The following is a 20,393-nucleotide window of genomic DNA, read 5'->3' as shown; positions in this document are numbered from 1 at the left end:
TTTCTGTATAGTTTTCCAAGCAGCAAAAGGTAGAAGAAAATAACAGCATTTTTATTGGCAAATTCTCCCTGCCAATCCATAAGAACATCCTGTTGATACAACGTAGATGAAATCAAGTACCAGTCAGGGATAATGTTCTAAATCATTCTGGCTATGTGAACTAGGTGAGATCATGTAGGCATGAGAGACCCATTAGAGGTAGGCAGTTTGCAGCACACAACCTTCACATGGCCTTATCTCTACAATCTGTCAGTGAAGAAGGCAATTAATTTCCTCCAGGACTTGTTTCTGTAGACTGCTTTAGAAGCTGCCTTTAAATTTGTCAAGTCAACATATAATTTTCCTCAGGTGGAGGAGCATAGTTTATGACTAGATTCAGAAGAACAGCAATGAACTAAAGTTGGCCTACCTTTCCTAAAGCTGGCTAATCTTCTGTTAAAATTTTATCCCATGACATTCCCTTCAACCGTATTCCATAAGGCATTTGTCATACAACTTTATGTACTCACCAGACTGATTGAGCAGTAGCGTGAGATAGAATGCTTTTGTCTCCTTTTTTTAATGCAACAGGACAGTGATAAATTTATTCCAGTCTGCTGGCATCTGGAATGAACATAAATATGCATAAATAGATTAGCCAGGATGAGTGCCTGCTAGTTAATGTTTGCCTTAAATAATTCTATCAGAAGTAGGTCACCTCTACAGTTTTGCCTTGTTTTAACTGAGAAACAAGTTTAGCAGCATTAGAAACAGGCACAAGAGGTCCAGCTGAGAATATTGTAAGACAAATATCTAGTATAGGTATGGAACTAGCATTATTGCTAAATAGAACATGACAGTGCTAATCATGCTGATCTTCCTCTGAGGAGTGATCTAAATGAACCAGTAATATCTTTCGGGAAGGCAGGTAAGACAAAGTACCAAAATAAAGTTTTCCAGTTATCGTTCTGATCTTTCTCTCCCTTTTCAACAGGGATTTATTATATACGTTTTTCTTCTTTAATATATGTGAATGTAATTAAAATTAGTAGCTGTAAGAGCCTTGACTTTTTTCCAATTAATTTTGCCCTAGCTCTGGTACATGTACTATTGAATAAAAACATAATGTAATACTTGGGCTTGAGGCATTGTAGATGGTAGTACTAGTAGATGGTAGATAGCATTAGATAGTAGATAGTCCGTTATACATGGAGTGTCTGAGATGTGTTGCTTTATTTGAACCAAATACTGGAGTTTCTATTTTCATATCCTTTACCAAATGAGAATTTACTTAACCTTGAGAGTTGTGGTGAACAGAAGAGTTCATTGATCTTCTAGTTTAGTGGCTAGAGGCAGATAGGCTCCTTTTAATCTACTGTATAAGGAGTTAATGTTCAAAGATAGAATTGAAGAAACCATTAAAAAGTCAATAGAACCATCTCCACTTTGAGAAGTAGAGTAGCCTACTCAAACAGGTAGGCTACTCATCATATTCCCCTCAGCTGATCTGTTTAGGATAAAAAAGATAGTATTGGATTGCTATTTGGAAAACAATGAGAATCAATTATTCCATGGTTTTTATACTGTATTTCCCCTATATTAAAATAATAATAAGCCCTACAGGGTTTTTCAGGACATGTGTTGAAATAAGCCCCCTTCCTGAGCTACGGACGCGCTTCCCCTGCCCCATCTGCCATCTCTAAATTGTGCCCAAACAACTTACCAGAGCCTGGCAGCTCACCACTTCTCTTTCTCAGCAAGTCTTTGCAGTTCCTTGAAATGTAAAGAAAAGAAAATGTAAAGAAAAACTTCGTGTGAGTGCGAGAAAGAAGAGAAACTCGCAATAAGTTTTTCTTTACATTTTTGTCTTATTTTTGAGGAAACAGCAATTCAACACTGGACTCAAGTCTGGTGCTTAAGCTCCTGACCATTAAGATAATCACATCAGGGAACAATAGAGATTTGTTTTAAATGCATTCCTCAATGAGGTCCCATACATCATTATATATATTGAATGTCTATTGACAGATTCAAAATGAGATTGGGGGCAGGGACTAAGCATACATTTTTGAGCCAATTAAATATGACTTATCTAAATGTATTGTACTAAGGTCTTCAGTGGTACCCTTTCTTGGTACTTGTAGGTGCCCACCATCACACTTTCAAGCTTCAGTGGCTCACATTTCTATTTCTCTTGGGAAAAAATAATATCGAGTAAATGGTAGTAGACTTGACATGACTTTCGGTGTCTTCACACATTTGAGCCTGGACATCATACTGATCTAATAAAAGACTTGATTTAATATAAGAGTTTTTCAAAATTAAGATATGACATTGTAAACATAGCGGATGCACCAGGATAAGAGTTAATAACATTTCCTCTTTATGTCAGCTGAATATTTTCTTCATGCAAATGGTATCATCCTTACTCTTTCCTTTTGGAGTGGTTGCTTGAAAGAAAGGCAAATGAATTTGAGAAAAGTTTGCACTTGGCAAAGGGGATGCCATCCAGACAATTAAGGGATCAGCACGAGCTTTTTCCAGTAGACATTAGATAGATAACCCATATATATATGCTGTAATCCAGAGTGAAGCGTATTTCATTTTACAAGGTGTTATATAGATGATAGCTAAACTTTTCAATTGATTAATTTTTTTGAGAATTTTCACCTGCTTCTTGATGTTTTAAATAGTTAAATTATATTCTTTTTTTAATTATAATTTTTATTTACATATAAAAGTACACAATAACAATACAAAAAACAATACAGTACAATATAGTACAAATACATAAAATTAAAAACATAATGGGAAATTATGTTGGATAAATGATATCCTTGATAGTTGTTAAAGAGGGTGCCAATTTATTCTAAGTTTCAAGCCTGCTTTATTAGACCTTAAACTCACTTTTTATTCCTGTACACCTGGAAGGTTTGGCTCCAGGCAAACTTTTCACATTCCATATCAGTGATCTAATCTACAAAGACATAATATGAATACACTTGGAACAGAGTGAAAAGCATCCTCATTTTACGGTGATTTAAAGAGATAATTGTGTTGCTAAGTTTTAGCAAAATTCTATAATCATTGCTGTTTTTGGGTAGCCACATAGCTCCTCCTATATGTATTTGGTACATTTGACAGCACAATGGTTCACCCAAAGACTGCAATAGATATTTTCTTGCTTTTATTATTACTTTTAATGAGGAACAATGAACAAATAGTAAAACACAAGATCCGAAAGTTCTTTAATAACAACTTTGAATACTGCCTTCTAATTTATATCCAGATTTTAAAGAAAGGAATAAGCTCTTTCTGCTTACTTTAAATTTAACCTAGCAAGATGGATCAAGGAGTATGGAGCTTGTCTAATGTATCTGTGATTGCAGACAGCTCTTGAAAAATCATAGCTTTGTTTTCAGAGTTGATATATACTGTTTGACCAATCAGGTTGTCAGAATTGAACACTGCCCAGGGTGATTTAAAGGCTGAATCCAATATTGACAATTCTTCATTTTGCTGTAACTGTGCCTCTGTGCCACATTGCAATAAGAGAGGTGAGACAAAGATATCATACTGTCTGTGTAGCCTTGGCTGGTTTAACTCCTTATATTTATTACTTAATAGAAGAGACTCATTTCCACTTATGTTTGTGGCTCCTTTTTCTGATAAAAGCTCATGTAGCTTGGATTATTGAAGGCTCTTTGCAGGCTTTGCTAGCCAGAACCAAACCCAAGGCAATTCTTCTTTACATCTGCAGGCAAGAGAATGCATATCTAAAAGATATTGTTTAGCAAAACAGCTCCCTGTACAACCATGGAAACTTTAATCACTTAGGCAGAGAATGTAAGAGATAAAGCTAACAAAATTAAGACTCAATAAAACAAAAGAGCTTCCCATAAAAACCACAGCCATTGCAAAAAAAGAAGTAAAACAAACAACTCTATCCCACCCTGCAAAAGAAAGAAAAATACTTACTCTCACAGGAATGTGTACTGTATGCAGGTAGTCAATTTAAGCATATTACCCCATCTGGGTCCTAGATTTTTACCAACCTTGGAAAGATGGAAGGCTTGAATCAGTGAGACTCAAACTGCTGGCGGTGGGTAGTCAGCAGAATTAGCCTGCAATACTGCATTTGGACTACTGCACCACCATGGCTCTATGGCTCCATATAATCACATGTTAAATAGCCTCATGTGACCAGCAGGTCTTCACCAAAGGTCAAGGCAGGTATGCCTTGATGGCAGCAGAAGCAACAAGACAATGAAGTTCAACTGGAGTGGAAGAGGGCAGGAGGGCAGAGACCTTGGGATGCTTCTAGCCCCACATTATACAAGAACTCTCACAACCTTCATCCAAATTGAGCTATACAATACATGCATTTTGATTGTTGACTCTGTCAAGGATGGAAACAAGCCTCCTTTCCCTGATAAGCTGAATAAGCTGACATAAAGTCACAGAATGATACCTGGTGCTGTTTTGTGTCTCCCAAGAAACATTTGCGGTCTGAATATTGTTTGTTTATACATGGGATATGAGGGAGATATTTAAATTTTTTATGAGCTTAGATGTAATAGGCTCCACTGAGAATTTTTGATCAATTGAGCATATTGCTGGTGCAATTGCTTGCAGAAATATCCTTAAGCAGCCTGCAGGGAATATCAGCAGAGAGATGAATTCAGTGCTGTCAGGACTCAGATAGTGCAAACTTGGCTTTTTCAGCAGCCTGTTGTCCCAGCTTCTTTTCTCAGAGGGATAACTAGATGGAAGGGGCCCTATTGTCTTCTCTTTGAGCAGTTCATGGCATTCATATGGTATGTCTGAGGGAGTGCATTTTGCTCCAAACCAGACATCGGGGTTCACAGTGTTAAGCATTTGCATTATGCAATCATCTAATATTAAAATATCAAATCTGGCTCCAAAATCATTAGATGCCAGAAAAGAGATCTAGGAAATAAGTAACTCATCTCTGTTATCTTGTGCTTCTGGATTTTTGCAGCTCAGTTTTGGTGTCTGAACTTCTAGGTATGCTGGAATATGACTGGTGGTTGCAAAATCATTTTTCACTAGCTTACCTAAGAATACATACAACATTATTGTGAACTTCCTCAGTATTTCCAGCTTGCAGACCCTATTCTTTTTTTCCTAATCTGTCAGAATGAGGGCATACTGAAAGTATACGCCATACAAAATTATATTTTAAAAGAATTGTCAACATGTGGATTTTGGAAAAGATTATTCCAGATGACAATGTTATTGAGAGAAAGTATAATGTCTAAAAAGAAACAATTTCTGGTATTCTTTTAAAAATTACACCGCAGTTAAGTAATTTTTTGTAAATGAAATGAGAATGAATTATTTCAGTTAAGCGGATTCCTCTGGATTAGATATATGTTTGCATTGTGCTAAAGGCACATTTATGACATGCATTTATGTGCTTGTGTTTTTCTCTCCTGCAGTGTCCAATATATCACAACTTTGAAACCTGTTGATGTTGAAAGAGTTTTAAGGGTACACATACAGGCAAATTCATTCTGTCCTATAATTAGGAACTAAGAATTGGTGTACTTACAATACAATTTCATTGCTAAAACCTATTGTCCCTTTGCATTTATCCGTAATTCATGGTACAGTATTACCATCTTTGGTGCTATGTTTTTAAAATGAGCTACTATCTGTTCGGTTTTGGTTATCTGCTCAAGTAAAGGTGATTTTGCATTGTTAAGGTACTATAATGCAGGATTACTTTATGTCATTCATACTTCTAATGCAAAAACTGTCTCGGTGATATGTGTACCCCAAACCTCTAATCATTTCTGGTTAAATACATTATCAGTGATGAGTAAATATTTTTGCTACTGGTTCGCATGTGCGCATGATGCTTCTGTGCAGAAGCATCCCAGGTGGGTGGACGGAACCTACTGGCACTGGCGATATCAGTTCTAATGACCAGTCCAAACTGTGAACAACCCTCCGCTGTACATAATGCGCGGCCCGTGACTCACCCCCCGGCCCGGATTTGCTGCAGGGCCAGGGAGACACGGCCCTCGGCGCAGCCGCCATTTTGGATGCCGGGATCTCGTGAGATTTTGTGAGATCCTGGCCATTTTGGGAGCATCGGCCGAGGCCGATGATGTCATCGGGGGGGGGGGGCGGAGCCTGCCAGCCCTATAAAAGGGGCTGTGCAGGCTTTGGGCCTCCTTTTCGCCCCGACGATGACAAGTAGCGAACACCCGGCTGGGGTTCGCTTTCCAGCTTGGCCATTTTGAATCAGCCTCATGGCGTCGGCCATCTTAGGAGGCTGCAACTTTCTGGAGGCCTGGTTTGGAGTCGCGGGGGGATGGACAGCTTTGTTGAGACCTCCCCCCTTGGGTTCAAAGGGGGATTCTTCCTAAGCAGGGGCCTTTCCCTTCTGGGGGCTTTTCCCCTCTTTTTTCGGCCTAGTTGGCCTGACGCGGGGGGGGGGGGGTGCGGCTTTGTAGGCCGGGTCGGGGCCTGCTGCATTCAGGCCCAGGGCACGGAGGTGAGCTTCTGTTTATAGTAGGCCATTTTGGCCTTATTAAGCTGATTCTCCAGGAGTAATTCCCTTTGAGCAATTCCCATAGAAGGGTTTTTTTTTATTTGATTTCATTTGTTTATTGATCCTAACTCAATGGCTCCCAAACGGCAGAAGCCTCTACCACCACCCATGGAGACGGGGGCTCGGCCCAGGAGGGCCTTGAGACCTTCAGTTAGGGCCCAGTTGATACAAGAAGACACCCAACCCGGGGTCAGGAGGGGGGGCATATACAATTTGCATAATTTCTTATTTTACAAATACTTGATATTTTATTACAGTATGAAGATGAAACTTGCTTTGTCAGTGGCAGGCATATCAAAAGCAGAAATGAGAATTAGAAGCAAGAAAAATTCAGTAATTCAGATGGCCATAGCAATAGCACTTAGACTTATATACTGCTTCATAGTGCTTTACAGCCCTCTCTAAGAAGTTTACAGAATCAGCATATTGTCCCCAACAATCTGAGTCCTCGTTTTACCAACCTTGGAAGGATGGAAGGCTGAGTCAACCTTGAGCTGGTCAGAACTGAACTGCTGACAATTGGCACAATTAGCCTCCAATACTGCACTCTTATCACAGAGTCGACACAGTAAGCCATCCTAGTCATTTAGATCTATTCCTCATGGCTTATAGAAGATCTTTAAAGACATCTTTATATCCAGGATTTCCAACCTGAGCTAAGTTTATTGGCATCCATCCCACAAGAGGGTTGCTTTATTACTATTGAATTATTGTACTGTTGGGTTTTTTTATATAATACTGATCTGTTTTATCGCTATGTTGCACCCATTCAGTTGTTTTGAGTTGGCCTGTAAAACCCTGTAAAATAAATAAATAATTCTAGGTTTTGTACCTTAAATTCTTGTGCTTCTGTTTATTGACTCTTTCTGCATCTCTTTCCACAACTATCTACAAAATACACCACACTACCATTTTATGGCCATTCAATTGTTTTGACACTCTAGTGACATTTTCCAAATGAAGGTACATATAATTGATTGCTTTAGGAAGCCCTTGCATACTTCTTAGACTATAGGTAGCTCACAGCCGTTTTGCACTACTAATAGTCAGGAAGGAAGGTGGGAGGGAACACAGAAGAGGGAAGAAATTAAGAAAATGGTTTGTGCCTGCAGAAAAGCCTTTTCTGTTTATGGCATTACACATAAAAACTGTATAAGTCTGGAAAAAGATTTGGCTGTTTGTTTGATTTTACGAGAGATGTTTCATATACATTGATGTTCATTGCAATGCAATAACAATAACAACAACAATAACAGTAATCATCTTTATCTGCTGGAAAAAGATACTGACAATCTGTTGAACTGATTGTTTAAGTTCTTTTTTTAAATTACAATCATGTTAAAGCTTTATTTTTAACCTCATTACTAGCTGTTTTCTGCCTCCCCTCCCTCCCCTAATGCAATGACTTTGAAGTTCCTTGTTTGATATATTTGAGGTGAGCCAAGTTCTGTAGTCTTCTAAATAAATGTGAATGTATTTCATCTAACCAAATGATGCAATTGGCAGTGCAGCCTAATATATCATCCATAATAATGCTTTCAATTTGCTTGCATTTGTGGCCATTATAATTATTGTGAAGGATAGAGTGTGCCTGCCTTGAATATGTTTTCTTGTCTCTTATTACTGTAATTAACCATCTTATTTAGATTTGCTTTAAAAGAAATCACCTAAGCTCCATTTAACAATATGGCCAAACATTTCCCAAATGCTCATATGGCAACAGATCATTATATAAAAGCTGGAGGTAGTACTGAAGATGTCAAACTATTAAAATTCAATCAAATATTGTATTTATTGTGAAGCCAGACAACTTTATAACCTGAGCATTGCTATGATGACATATTTGGAGTGTTAATTATTTATGCTTGTTCTGTTTAATTACAGTTTGAAAATGAAATAATCACAAAACTGGATCATGAAGTGGAAGGTGGAAGAGGAGATGAACAATATAAAGTGTTATTTGACAAAATGTAAGTGTTCATAACAGCTGGGTTTATGACGATTAATTAACATTTGTTGATACAAAATATTTCAAACTAGTCTTTCATGAAAGAGATGTTTCCAAGTTTGATTAATAAGATTTTTTTTTTACTATCACCTTTTCAGTCTTTTAGAACACTGCAGAAAACATATGTACCTTGCCAAAAATGGTGAAACTTTTGTTAAACTTGTGGTACGGCTGATGGAGAGACTTCTAGATTACAGAACTATTATGCATGATGAAAACAAGGAAAACCGCATGAGCTGTACAGTCAATGTTCTGGTAAGAAATGAGATGGTTATATGTGGGATAGAGAAGAATTCTATACAGTCTCTTGTTTTTTTAGGCTGCCTAATCTAATGACTACAATTAAGTGGATAAGATTCTGTCTGCTGGATATTTCACACACAAAAATGAAACTTGAGAACTTCTTTTTCTTTAAAACTGGGGTTTACTTTAGAAATCAGAATTAAACAAATCAAGTCTAAATTAAATATATGATTCTGTTTACACCATCATAATTCATCTAAGTAAGCTATCAATGAAGGGGGAAATGTAGTATGATAAACTCCAATTTTGGCAAAAAAAAGCTTGATTGGTTAATAATGTGGTATCTTAAAAGCACATTAGCCTTTGTAGTAAATTTTTTTAGGTGTATATAGGGGACAGTTCTGAAAAGTTGATGAGAATGTATATCATTAATGCCTTGGTTTATTACAATTTTCTAGAAAATAAAAGATAAATGAAAAACATAACTTCAGACCAGAAGAAAGCTGACAATTATAACTTTAAAAAAAAATCAAATAGCATGGTAACCAGCATACTGTTAATTTAATTAAAGTATCACCTCTGCATTTAACTGTCAAGTCGAAAATCTTTTTCCTTGGTGTCTCGTCTGCCATAATACAGGAAAATGATCCATAAATATACCTATACAGAATAAAACAGAAACCTCAATACCTTTATAAATGCACACTAAAGCAGGCATGAAGTTTTTAAGATAGTCTGTTGGTTCTTGTTGACATTGATTATCTGCTGGGATCATTTATTATGGTCTTCCAGGAATTATGCTACTAAATCCCTGCAAACAGTCATAAACCCATGGGGCCAGAACAGCTTCCAGAACTCTTTACCTGTCATCCCTCTTGTGGGTTATGCATCAGTTGGGAGAAAAAAGAGACCATAAAGCTAATTTAAACAAGAAAAATAGAGGGGGAAAACATCCTTTGGATTTGGTATTATTCTTTTTTCAAGAAAGAACTCTAAACAAAAGTTAGGCCAGAGGTAGGTTCCTCTTGGTTTGGTTTGCCCAAACCGGTAGCGACCTGCTGATGATGTCACAATAACATCACATAACTGGTTAGATGGCTGCTGTTCTATGGGTGCTGCCATCTTTAAAAAAATAATTAATATTTTTTGGAATTTGCAGAAATTGAGTTCCCATTACTGTGCATGCATCACCATCTTGTTTTTGGCTTTAAAAAAAAATCTGATTTTTTGGTATTGCATAGAACACTCCCTTCCTCCTCCCCCCACCCCATTCATTTAAGGTAAAGATTTTTCTGTAGAAAGAGTTGCTGCCTGGATGACAAGGGGGAAGAGGCAGCCCCTCTGCTAGCGAAGACTTGGGGGTCACAGACAGAAACACACACACCCCATCTGAAGGGAAAAAAGGAAAACCCTCAGCTGAATCAGGAACAGGCAGAGAGGATCTTCCAGGATCCCTCCTAATCCAGAAGATTCTACTTTTCCCCAGCCCTCTCCCCCACCTCCCAATAACTCCTGTCTGGCAGCTTTTGTTGCTGCTGCAGCTGTTTTCTTTCACCTTGCCTAGCTATGCTTTTTTTTCTCTGCCTCTAACCCCCCCTACTTCATCTCATATTTATATAGGAATTATAGAGGGGGGATGGACAGAAGCAGCCCATTCCTTCAGCTGATCCTCCTCTAGATTTCCAAAGACCAGGAGCCATGCTGACTCTCTGGAGTGGAGATCTATGTGCAACACACAGTCCGACCAAAGTTAATTCAGGGATCAACTAGATTATGCTCGCACCCAACTGGGCGATTGAATAGCCATTCCTACAGGATCTGTCATTGGAGGTTGGGGATCCACCTCCCTCCCAACCTGGCAGTCTTCAATCCCGGAGGTGGAAATGACATTCACAGGGTTTGGGGAGCTGATGCTTGCCCCCACCCCTTTTTTGAAAAAGAAAGAAAAAGAAAATATGGAAATGATAAGTTTGAAGAGTGATTTCTCTGGCACAAAAAGACAATTGCGAAGCATCAGGGTGGATCTGGCACAGAATGGAATAATTCTAATTGACTGTGTAAGAAAAGAAACAATGTCCACAAAGGGACATCCCCATTAATAAAGGACCTCTAAGAGACAGAAACCGAGACACAGAGAGAGTATTCTCCCTAAAATCCTGACAGGGATTTATAAAATATGTAACACAACAATCTATGTCTTGCTATTTATTCTTCATTCGGCATTTTACATTAGAATACTTTCTCCCAAACTCCATGATGCTTTCTGCAAAGGGTAAAATACAGCTCCTATGACTTTTAATGACTATGACTGGAGATGATAGTTGCTACGTGAGCAATGAGTGACTTTAAGATGAAAGAAAGAGAGGAGAGAGAGAGGGAGATAGAGAGAGAAAGAGAGAGAGAGAAAGAAATAGGTGAGAGATGGAGGAAGGAGTGGGAGCAAGAGAGAGGGAGGATAAAAGAGAGGGAGAAAGAGATTGGGAGAGGGAAGGAGAGAGAAAGAGAGATGAGGGAGAGGGAGGGAGAAAGAGTTGAGAGAGGGAAAGAGGGAGAAAGAGAGCGAAAGAGACATGGGGGAAAAGGCGAAAGAGATATACCTGTTTGCCATAGAAAACACTGAGAGAGAGAGAGATTGTAGCTCCTTTTTGTGTTATGTGTTTTGTTTTGTATTTTTATGTATGTGTGTTGTGTTTGGTTTTGAAAACAATAAAAATAATGTAAAAAAAGAAAACACTGAGAGTCACAAAACCTGAGTAGGCGTGGATTGGGGGGATGTCATGTGACTCAGTAGGAGTGAGTGACATCGTTGACAATGCCTACCCAGTCACATGACCATAGAACTGGTAGCAAAAAAAATTAGAACCCACCCCTGAGTTAGGCATATATATTATTAAATGACTTTTACAACTGTTATAGTTCCAGACATTCCAGACACATGGTGTAACAACATTGTCATCATCATTATTATTCCTAAATCAAGTCTCTTTGGTGAAGGTTATGGACAGTAATCTGCCACACTGTTTCCATAGAGAACATTTTTTTAACTTCTTACTCTTGAACAAAGAGATAAGGACTGGACAAAAATCTGAATGTTTTCACCTCTAGTCTAGAATGCTAACCACTATTACAGCTTAAACCTCTCATAAAAACAATAACATAGGCAGTCCAATTAAAATACTCTTAACAAAAAGCCAAGAAACAAACAGGGGCCATTAAACAATGACAAAGATAAATCCCAGGTCTGTGACCAGAGCCATGTTTTCAAAGCTTCCTTGAAGTTCAGGAGGGCTCCACCTTATCTCTGGAGGGATGCTCTTGTAGAGGGTGGGGTTGCACCTGAGCAGACATACTTCCTAGGTCCCACAAGCTGGCAATATTTAATGGAAGAGAGCTGAAATGTGCCCCACTCTGATAGAAGCACTAGATGGGCAGAAGATATTGGTGTCTCCAATATCAAGGCCCTATGCCCATGATGTCGAACCTATGGCACACAGGCCACAGATGGCACTTGGAAGCATATTGGGGGCACACAAGATGCTGCCCTATGTCAGCTCCAACACATATGTGCTTGCTAATCAGCTGGTTTTCTGCCTTGAGGAAGGCCATTTTGCCCTTCGGAGGCTTTTAGGGAAACTTCCAACAGGCAAACCAGATGTTCAGAAAACACACCTCCGTTTTGCCCATTGTGCTGTTTTTTGCACTCCGGGGTATCAGAAAGGTTCCCTGAAGCCTCTGAAGGGCAAAAAACCAGCACAATGGGCAACCAGAAGTGCGTTTTCCAGTTCTATTTTTTCACCATCCCATGCTTCAGTGAGGCTTGTGCACATGCGCGGAGATGTGGGGAAATTGTGCACATGTGCAGGGGCAGCTAGGGATGGTGCGCATGCATGAGGGGGAGTGGGAAGAGATGTGGGCATGTGCATGCATACTAGCACACACAAACACACACACACAAACACACTTTTGGCATGCGAACCAAAAAATATTTGTCAATATAAACCACTTTTAAAAGATTTTAATTTAATTTATTTTGCATTTTTAATTAAAATTATATTCTATTTATTATTTATTTTATTTACTTATTAAATTTGTATGCCGCCCCTCTCCGAAGACTCAGAGTAGGAAGAGAACCTGGGTCTCATATAAATTTGCAATTCTCAAACATCAGAAGCAGCTAATGCATTTATTTTGGTTGCTCAGTTCCTATTTTGCATTGAATTCAGAAATTCTCAGAACTCCCTTTATCCTTCAGACATCTGCAGTCCAACATTTGTATAAACCTTTCTATTTGTAGAATAGGTCTCTCTCTCTCTCTCTCTCTCTCTCTCACACACACACACACTAAACAAACAAACAAATAAATAATTTGCTTTTTCAACTTCTGGACTCATTGCTTGAAGCATTTTATTGACAGATTCAGTCTATCATTAAAGAGAGTTTATTTCTTTGATTATAAACAAAAGAGTCTGCGGAGAGGGGCAGCATACAAATCTAATAAATAAATAAACAAGTATTTGATATTGTTTTTCTTTTGTTTATCTTCCTATTTTGCTACTTTACTTCGTAAAAAATATCTAATTCCTAATTTTTATTAGTCCTTTACTCCACCTATCTGGATTGCTTCTCCAAAAGTTACTTAATTTCACCTCTACCCTACAAATTGACCCATTGTGGAGATCAGAATCCAGCCTGGAAAATAAAAGGAGAATTATTTTAACTGGGTTCTTTAAAAGCTACTGGAACCCTTTGTTTTTCATTAGAAAATATGGACTATGGATTACTCTTTTTTTACTCTTTTTTTTGTAATTGTGATAGACATGCTCTGAACATCAGCAAACTCACATGTGCAATGTATGTGCTTTCATAGAAGTACATTATGTATGCAGTAGATTAATGCACTATTTCTCTAATTTGTGGAATAACTATTTTTAACTCACAAGAAAATTTATTTGAGCACATTTAGAAACCCTGGGGAATCATCAGCTTAATAGGCACTCACATTTAAAACTTATAAAAAAGACAGGTGTTGAAGGATGAAATGATTGAAAATTTATTTTATAAGCCTCAAGAAGTTTTTCATTCTATAGGAAAAAAATGGCTGGATTTGTGTAATTACCTGTATGAATAAAGGAGGACATCATGTTTATAAAATATTTAATGGTAGGAGGCTAAGATTGAGCAGATTTGATTATAGGCCAGGTGTCGGCAATCCGTGGCTTCGGAGCCACATGTGGCTCTTTTATCTGTCTCCTGCAGCTCTCTGCCGACCTGGTCACACAACCTGCTCTCTGCCCTGAGACATTGGCCCAATCCAGTCACACAACCTGCTGCCCCCCCCAAGAGGTTGCGAGCCTGTCCGCAGAGCCACGCAGCTCCCCTATTGTTTTCCCCACACTGTCCACTACCAGCTGCTTTTTGCAATTCCGCATCCTTCATGGACAGCTCAGCACCAGCCAGAGTTCCCTTCATGTCTGCTCAGGAAGGAGGGAAACGGGGAGGAGCAACCGCTGCCAGATGAATGGAGGGAAGAGCTCTGCGTAGTGTGGCTGGCTATACACCTGAGTGCACAGTAGTGGCAGTGGGAGGAGAAATTGCCACTGCCGTTCTGATCCCAGTCCAGGAGGGCATCCATCTTGTGCACATGCACATGCAAATGTGAATGAGAGAGAGATGAGAGAGAGAAAAGGGGAGAAAAACAAAGAAAGAGAGTGAGAGATAAGAAAATGATAGACAGATAGAATTAGAGAGGAAAGAGAAGGGGGAGAGAGAGGGAGAGAAAAATGAGAGAGAGCTGGAGGGAGAGAATGAGAGATGGAAAAGAGGACAAACAGTGAGAGAGGAGAGAGAGAGGGGGAGGAAGGAAGGAAGGAAAGAAAGAAAGAAAGAGGAGAGAGGGAAAAGAGAAGGAAACAAATGAGAAAGAATGGGAGAGGGAGAGAGAGAGAGACCCATTTCTCACAGAAAACATTAGCAACCACAAAACCTGGGTAAGTGTGGCTGGAAGGGGGTCATGTGACTGGGTAGGAGTGATGTTGAGTTTGCCATGCCCACCCAGGTTTTGTGGCTCCCGGTGTTTTCTGTGGGAAAAGAGTCCAAATGAGGTTGCAGACCCCTATTATAGACCATTTTCTAAAGTTAAAGTTTATGACTTTTTTTCAAGTTGCTGAAAAAAATTACTTTCAAGAGGCAAGTCTTGGGTCAAGAAGGTATTACAAGAATGAGCAATTATAAAATATTCACACTATTTTTGAAGGCGAGATAAAGGGATTTGTAGGGTGAAAAATATTTTGATTAAATTAAAATTTGTAAAGTGGTAACTCCAAGTGGTTTGCAATAGAAAGAACAAAATTAATAGCAAAAACAAAGAGAGAATTATGGAGAAGGTTTAAGAAACAACACTCTCAACATGCAGCATTTTCCAGCCAACCAGCCAACTCAAAGTCTGAAGCCAGTTTTCAAGGGTGTATTTAAATGGGATGAGCCTAAGTGCATATCAAACTCAAGCAGGATATTACAATGGCATGTGCCACAACAAAAAGGTGGGACTATTTCATTGATGGGACCCAAAGCATGCCAAGTCTACAAGACTTAATGGGTAGATGCTACAGGAGATAGATGGTCCCTCAGTTATCCAGGCTCATGGCCATGAAAGTCTGTGAAGATGATAACCAGCACTTTGAAATGCACCTAAAACGTACTAGTAACTAGTGTAGCTCACAAAAGAAGCAATGTTACACAGTCAGACTGAGGCATGGTCATCATTTCTTATTCCACTGCATTATGCACAAGCTGCAGTTATAAATGGTCCTCAAGGGCAGCCCCCTGTAGAGCGCATTGCAATTGTCCTTGTACAAGATGATAGTTTATTAGATTTGTATGCCGCCCCTCTCATGAAAGCATGAATAATTGTTTGGAGTGCCTTTAGATCTAAAATTGGATGCAGATGATACATATCATTAATCTTTGGCTACTACCAGTACTACAAGAGCTAGGGGCCTAGGATAACTCCAAAATTGTGCATCAGTCTCAAATAGGGAAGTGAGATTTCAGTTACAAATGGTGCAAGCATTCAAAGTCATTTGGTTGACCTTCTTATCCAGCCACCTGCCAGCCTGTATGAAAATTGCCCAAAATTATTGGATCTATCAACAGCTTCTTAATTTAAGGGGGGGGGGACCACACATTCTTCAATGACTCTATTGGATGGCAACATCTGTGCTACTTGATTTTGCAAAATGCTCGAATCTACAAAACTGGGGCTGAACAGTTATATATGGTCCACACATTGACCACATACTCTAGAAATCTCATGATTAAAAAAAAGTTACATTGGACACAATGCAGAATAATATTTGTCCAGAAAGAGCACATATTTTTATAGTAATCAGTCTTTCCTAACACTGAGATAATAGGCTCACACCATTATGTTCCTATTGGTAATTCACATGTGGTGGTGTTCTGTGTCTGTTAATAGAAAGTATATATTCCTATCTTGAGAGAAAATTACTCAATTATGCAGTCCATTCAGGCCTCTGATCATCAGCCTTCTTGCCTGTATTTGACATAAGTTGATTCACCCTCATCAAGTGAGCTATTGATTTTTTTAAAAAAACAACTCATGGAGAAAAGTTAGGTATCATTCCTGGATTTGATAAAATAGAAATAAAACTGAGTGTCATCAACAAATTTATTGCACTGCATTATTAAATCCAGAGCAACTCATCAATTCATTATGCTAAGCAGGAAAATGGAAATAAGCAGAGCTACTACAAAATGATGCTACTGACCAAAACCAACACCACCCCACTATTAGTGGTACCAAATCAGTGGTATCAAAGCACTAATCCAGCAAAACTAAACTAAAACATATTATGCTTTCACTTATGGCTAAAAACTACATGATTTGAATCTTGATAACCCATCCATTGGAAACACTGTCAACTTAGAATTTGTGCTCAAAGCTTGTACACAATTGTACATAACACACAGCAGGGGTAAAATCCTCCTGGTTTGGCATTTCCGCCGGTCATCAGAGAGCCAGTAGCGATCGCAGCGCAGAGGATAAAAGAACCCAAATGGCGGCGTCCAAGCCGGTGGGTGAAGCCTCACACTACGATCACTACCGGCTCTCTGATGGCCGGTGGGAGCATTTCACCCCTACACACAGGGGGTTTCTTAGACAAGATTCCTGCCTAGAAATATTTTCTCAATAGACTGATCATTTATATTAATAGTATTCTTTATGATTTAGCTCTAAGAGGATGCTTTTTTTAAAAAATCAAGGAATAGACAAATTGAACCTAACCTCAAATGTGTTCTCCAGCTAAAGTGAAGTTTTCTAACAAATAACAAATAATACCAGTGCTGTGGGTGTGATAATTATGGGAATTATAGCAGGCATAAAGGGGAAAATGTAGTCTTTCTGTATTTTTAATGAAAAAACATATTACAGAGGAGGAGTTTTATTTAGTTCTGCATCAGAAGGGAGGAATATATTATTCCAGTAATCTATTCCAGTTATCAGCACTCATCCTCCTTCCTACCTGAAGCTAGTTATGTTTTTAGCATGCTCTTTAATTTATTAGATTTCAAGAACAGATGATTTAACGCTAATTTTTGTTTAAAGTTTTAAATTGTTTTTCAGTACATTACCATGACTAGTACATTGCAAAAGTAAGAAGAGCTAATGATGTAGGATTTGAAAGTGCCCTATTGGGGGCATATGGAGTTCTTGTAATAAAATGTTTTTAAAAAGCAATGCTTTCATGTTTCATAGATAAAAAATGAGTTCCAGAAGATGCAAGCATCACCTTATAATATTATAGAGTTATAAATCCCTAATACAGTGTGTGTAAAATCCTTGCACAATTCATTACTAGTGGCTGATACTTCTTTTTTTTCTTTCTTAGAATTTCTACAAAGAGATTGAAAGAGAAGAAATGTACATAAGGTTTGTAAATATGAACTTTATTAGGCATTATTTAAGAATAAATACATGATTTTACATATACAAGGGTGGGTTCCAAATTTTATTTACTACCATTCTATGGGCAGGGCTTATTTTGTGGGCATGGCTTGATGGTCATGTGATTGGGTAGGAGTGATTTGTCAGTTATATTATTGGGGGAGTGGCTTTGTGGTCATGTGACTGGGGTTTTTCCTGGATTTGTCATGTGACTGGGTGGTCATGTGACTGGATGGGCATGGCCAACTTGATGTCACTAGAATTAGGATGCCTGGCCTCTCCTCACCTCAAAGGCCTCAATGAGATACAATTTTCCTGTCTATTTACTATTACTGAAGATCCAAAATATACTTTTTAATCCTATGTATATAGGCTCAAAAGTGCCCTCCCAGAGCCTCTGTGTGAGCCAAAAATCAACTGGCTGGCACACACATGCATGTTGGAACTGAGCTAGGGCAACGGCTTGTGTGCCAGCAGATAGAGCTCCATGTGCCACCTGTGGCACCTGTGCCATAGGTTCACCATCACTGGTATAGGCTCTTCTGCTCTTCTGGGGCTGGACTAGAAGATCTGCAAGGTCCCTTCAGCTCGAATGAGATTCTGATTCAGACTCCGATTTAAAATTAGCAACACTATCAAACTTATGAATAACAATGACACGAACTAGGGCAACAATAGTAATGCTATCAGCATAAATACTGTACAGTAATAGCACTTATATACCATAGTACTATGCTAGTGATTCACAAAAGGCAGCACATTGCTCCCAAAAATATGGGTCCTCATTTTAATGACCTCAGAAAGATAGCAGGCTGAGTCAACCTTAAGCCAGTCAGGATTGAACTGCTGGCAGATGGCAGAATTAGCCTGCAATACTGCTTTCTAACCATTGCACCACGGCTTCTAAATACAATAAAGATATTCCATAGATATAATTGCTATTTTCATAAAAATCATATTTTTATTATGTTGTGGTAGATTCTTATTTTTTTCAAAGGTAGCAAAGAAGTTCTTCTTGTTTCTTTGGAATTACTTTTCAAGGAACTAAAGTTAGGTTGAAAAATAGGGTTTTTTCAGTTATATACTTACTAAAATGATATTTTAAACTTTTTCAGAAAATCAGTGTGTTTTTTTAAAATAAATCTTTTAACCATGGAAAATATAACTTTATGAAATGCATTATTCATATAATTGCTGACTTCTTTTGAATACCAGGTACTAAGTATTATTTGATTTGAATATGATATTAAAAACATATTGATTTTATTTCATATTTCAGTATTTAGAATTCATGGGATCTTGAACCATAATTACTCTGTAATATTGTTGAAAATTATATTTTATTACTTTAGGTATTTGTACAAACTTTGCGACCTGCACAAAGAATGTGATAACTACACTGAAGCCGCCTACACATTACTTCTCCATGCAAAGCTTCTTAAGGTATATACAGTACTTCAAATACTTTTAATCTTGAAGGTTTAAAATTTAAGATGCAAAATTTCTTCAGAAATAAATAATACCTGCATACAAAATGCACTGAATATTTTATAAGAATGAAACAAAAAGCTAGAGTATAGAATTGTTACTGGATGTTTGCCTGAATTTCCCCCCCCTGTCTCATATTTATTTATTTATTTTATTTATATTTGTCAAACAAGTATAGTATTATAGTACATATTAACATAACATAACATAAGTAGAACGTAGTAATAGAAAAGATAATAAGACAGTAGGACAGGGACATTAGGCACATAAGTGCACTTATGCACGCCCCTTACAGACCTCTTAGAAAAGGGGAGAGGTCAATTGTAGATAATGTAAGGTTGAAGATTTTGGGGTTGGGGGAAGCAACAACAGAGTCAGGTAATGAATTCCAGGTGGTGACCACTCTATTGCTGAAATCGTATTTTCTGCAGTCAAGTTTGGAGCGATTTACATTCAGTTTGTATCTATTACGTGCTCTTGTGTTGTTGTTAAAGGTGAAGTAGTCACTCACAGGGAATATATTATGATGTATGATTTTATAAACAACAGTTAAATCAGTTCGGAGACGAGGTAGTTGTAAATTTTCTAGGTTTAGTATTTGAAGTCTGGAGGAGTAGGGTAATTTGTTACGTGAGGAGGAGTGAAGGACTCTTCTTGTGAAGTATTTCTGGACTCCTTCGATTGTATTAATATCTGATATGCAGTGTGGATTCCACACAGGTGAGCTATATTCTAGAATAGGTCTGATGAATGTTTTGTATGCTCTGGTTAATAAATCAGTGTTTCTAGATAAGAAGCTATGTAAGATTATTAATGCTTTTTTGGCAATGCTGTTACAATGGGCTCTAGCACCTAGGTCATTGGAAATGAGTACTCCAAGGTGTTTGACTGAGTGAGAGTCTGCTCTTAGTTCAGTTTTACCAAGTACGTATTTAGTATTCGGATTCTTTTTACCAATGTGTAGGATGGAGCATTTGTTGGTAGAGATTTGAAGTTGCCAGTTGTTAGACCATTCATGGTCAAGGTACTTTTGAAGGGTAGAAGTATTGTTAGTGGTATTAAATAGTTTAACATCATCAGCAAAGAGAACACAATTGCTTGTCATGTTGTCACAGTGATCGTTTATG

The 20,393-nt window shown here is 38.1% G+C and overlaps 1 protein-coding gene across 4 annotated transcripts in view; it reads left to right on the top strand.

Moving 5' to 3' along the window:
* DOCK1 (dedicator of cytokinesis 1) overlaps positions 1-20,393 on the top strand; it is a 466,948-nt gene that overhangs the window by 330,928 nt on the left and 115,627 nt on the right. For all 4 annotated transcript variants that reach the window (XM_070752482.1, XM_070752481.1, XM_070752480.1 and 1 more), the window contains exons 34-37: positions 8,447-8,532; positions 8,669-8,825; positions 17,723-17,763; positions 19,131-19,221. In XM_070752482.1, the coding sequence (XP_070608583.1) occupies positions 8,447-8,532; positions 8,669-8,825; positions 17,723-17,763; positions 19,131-19,221 (375 nt within the window). The remainder of the gene's footprint in view (positions 1-8,446; positions 8,533-8,668; positions 8,826-17,722; positions 17,764-19,130; positions 19,222-20,393) is intronic.

Source organism: Erythrolamprus reginae, chromosome 5 (assembly GCF_031021105.1).
Source record: "Erythrolamprus reginae isolate rEryReg1 chromosome 5, rEryReg1.hap1, whole genome shotgun sequence".
Lineage (NCBI taxonomy): Eukaryota > Metazoa > Chordata > Lepidosauria > Squamata > Dipsadidae > Erythrolamprus > Erythrolamprus reginae.
The sequence above is the reverse complement of the archived record's forward strand: the minus strand, read 5'-3'. Positions and strand labels throughout refer to the sequence as shown.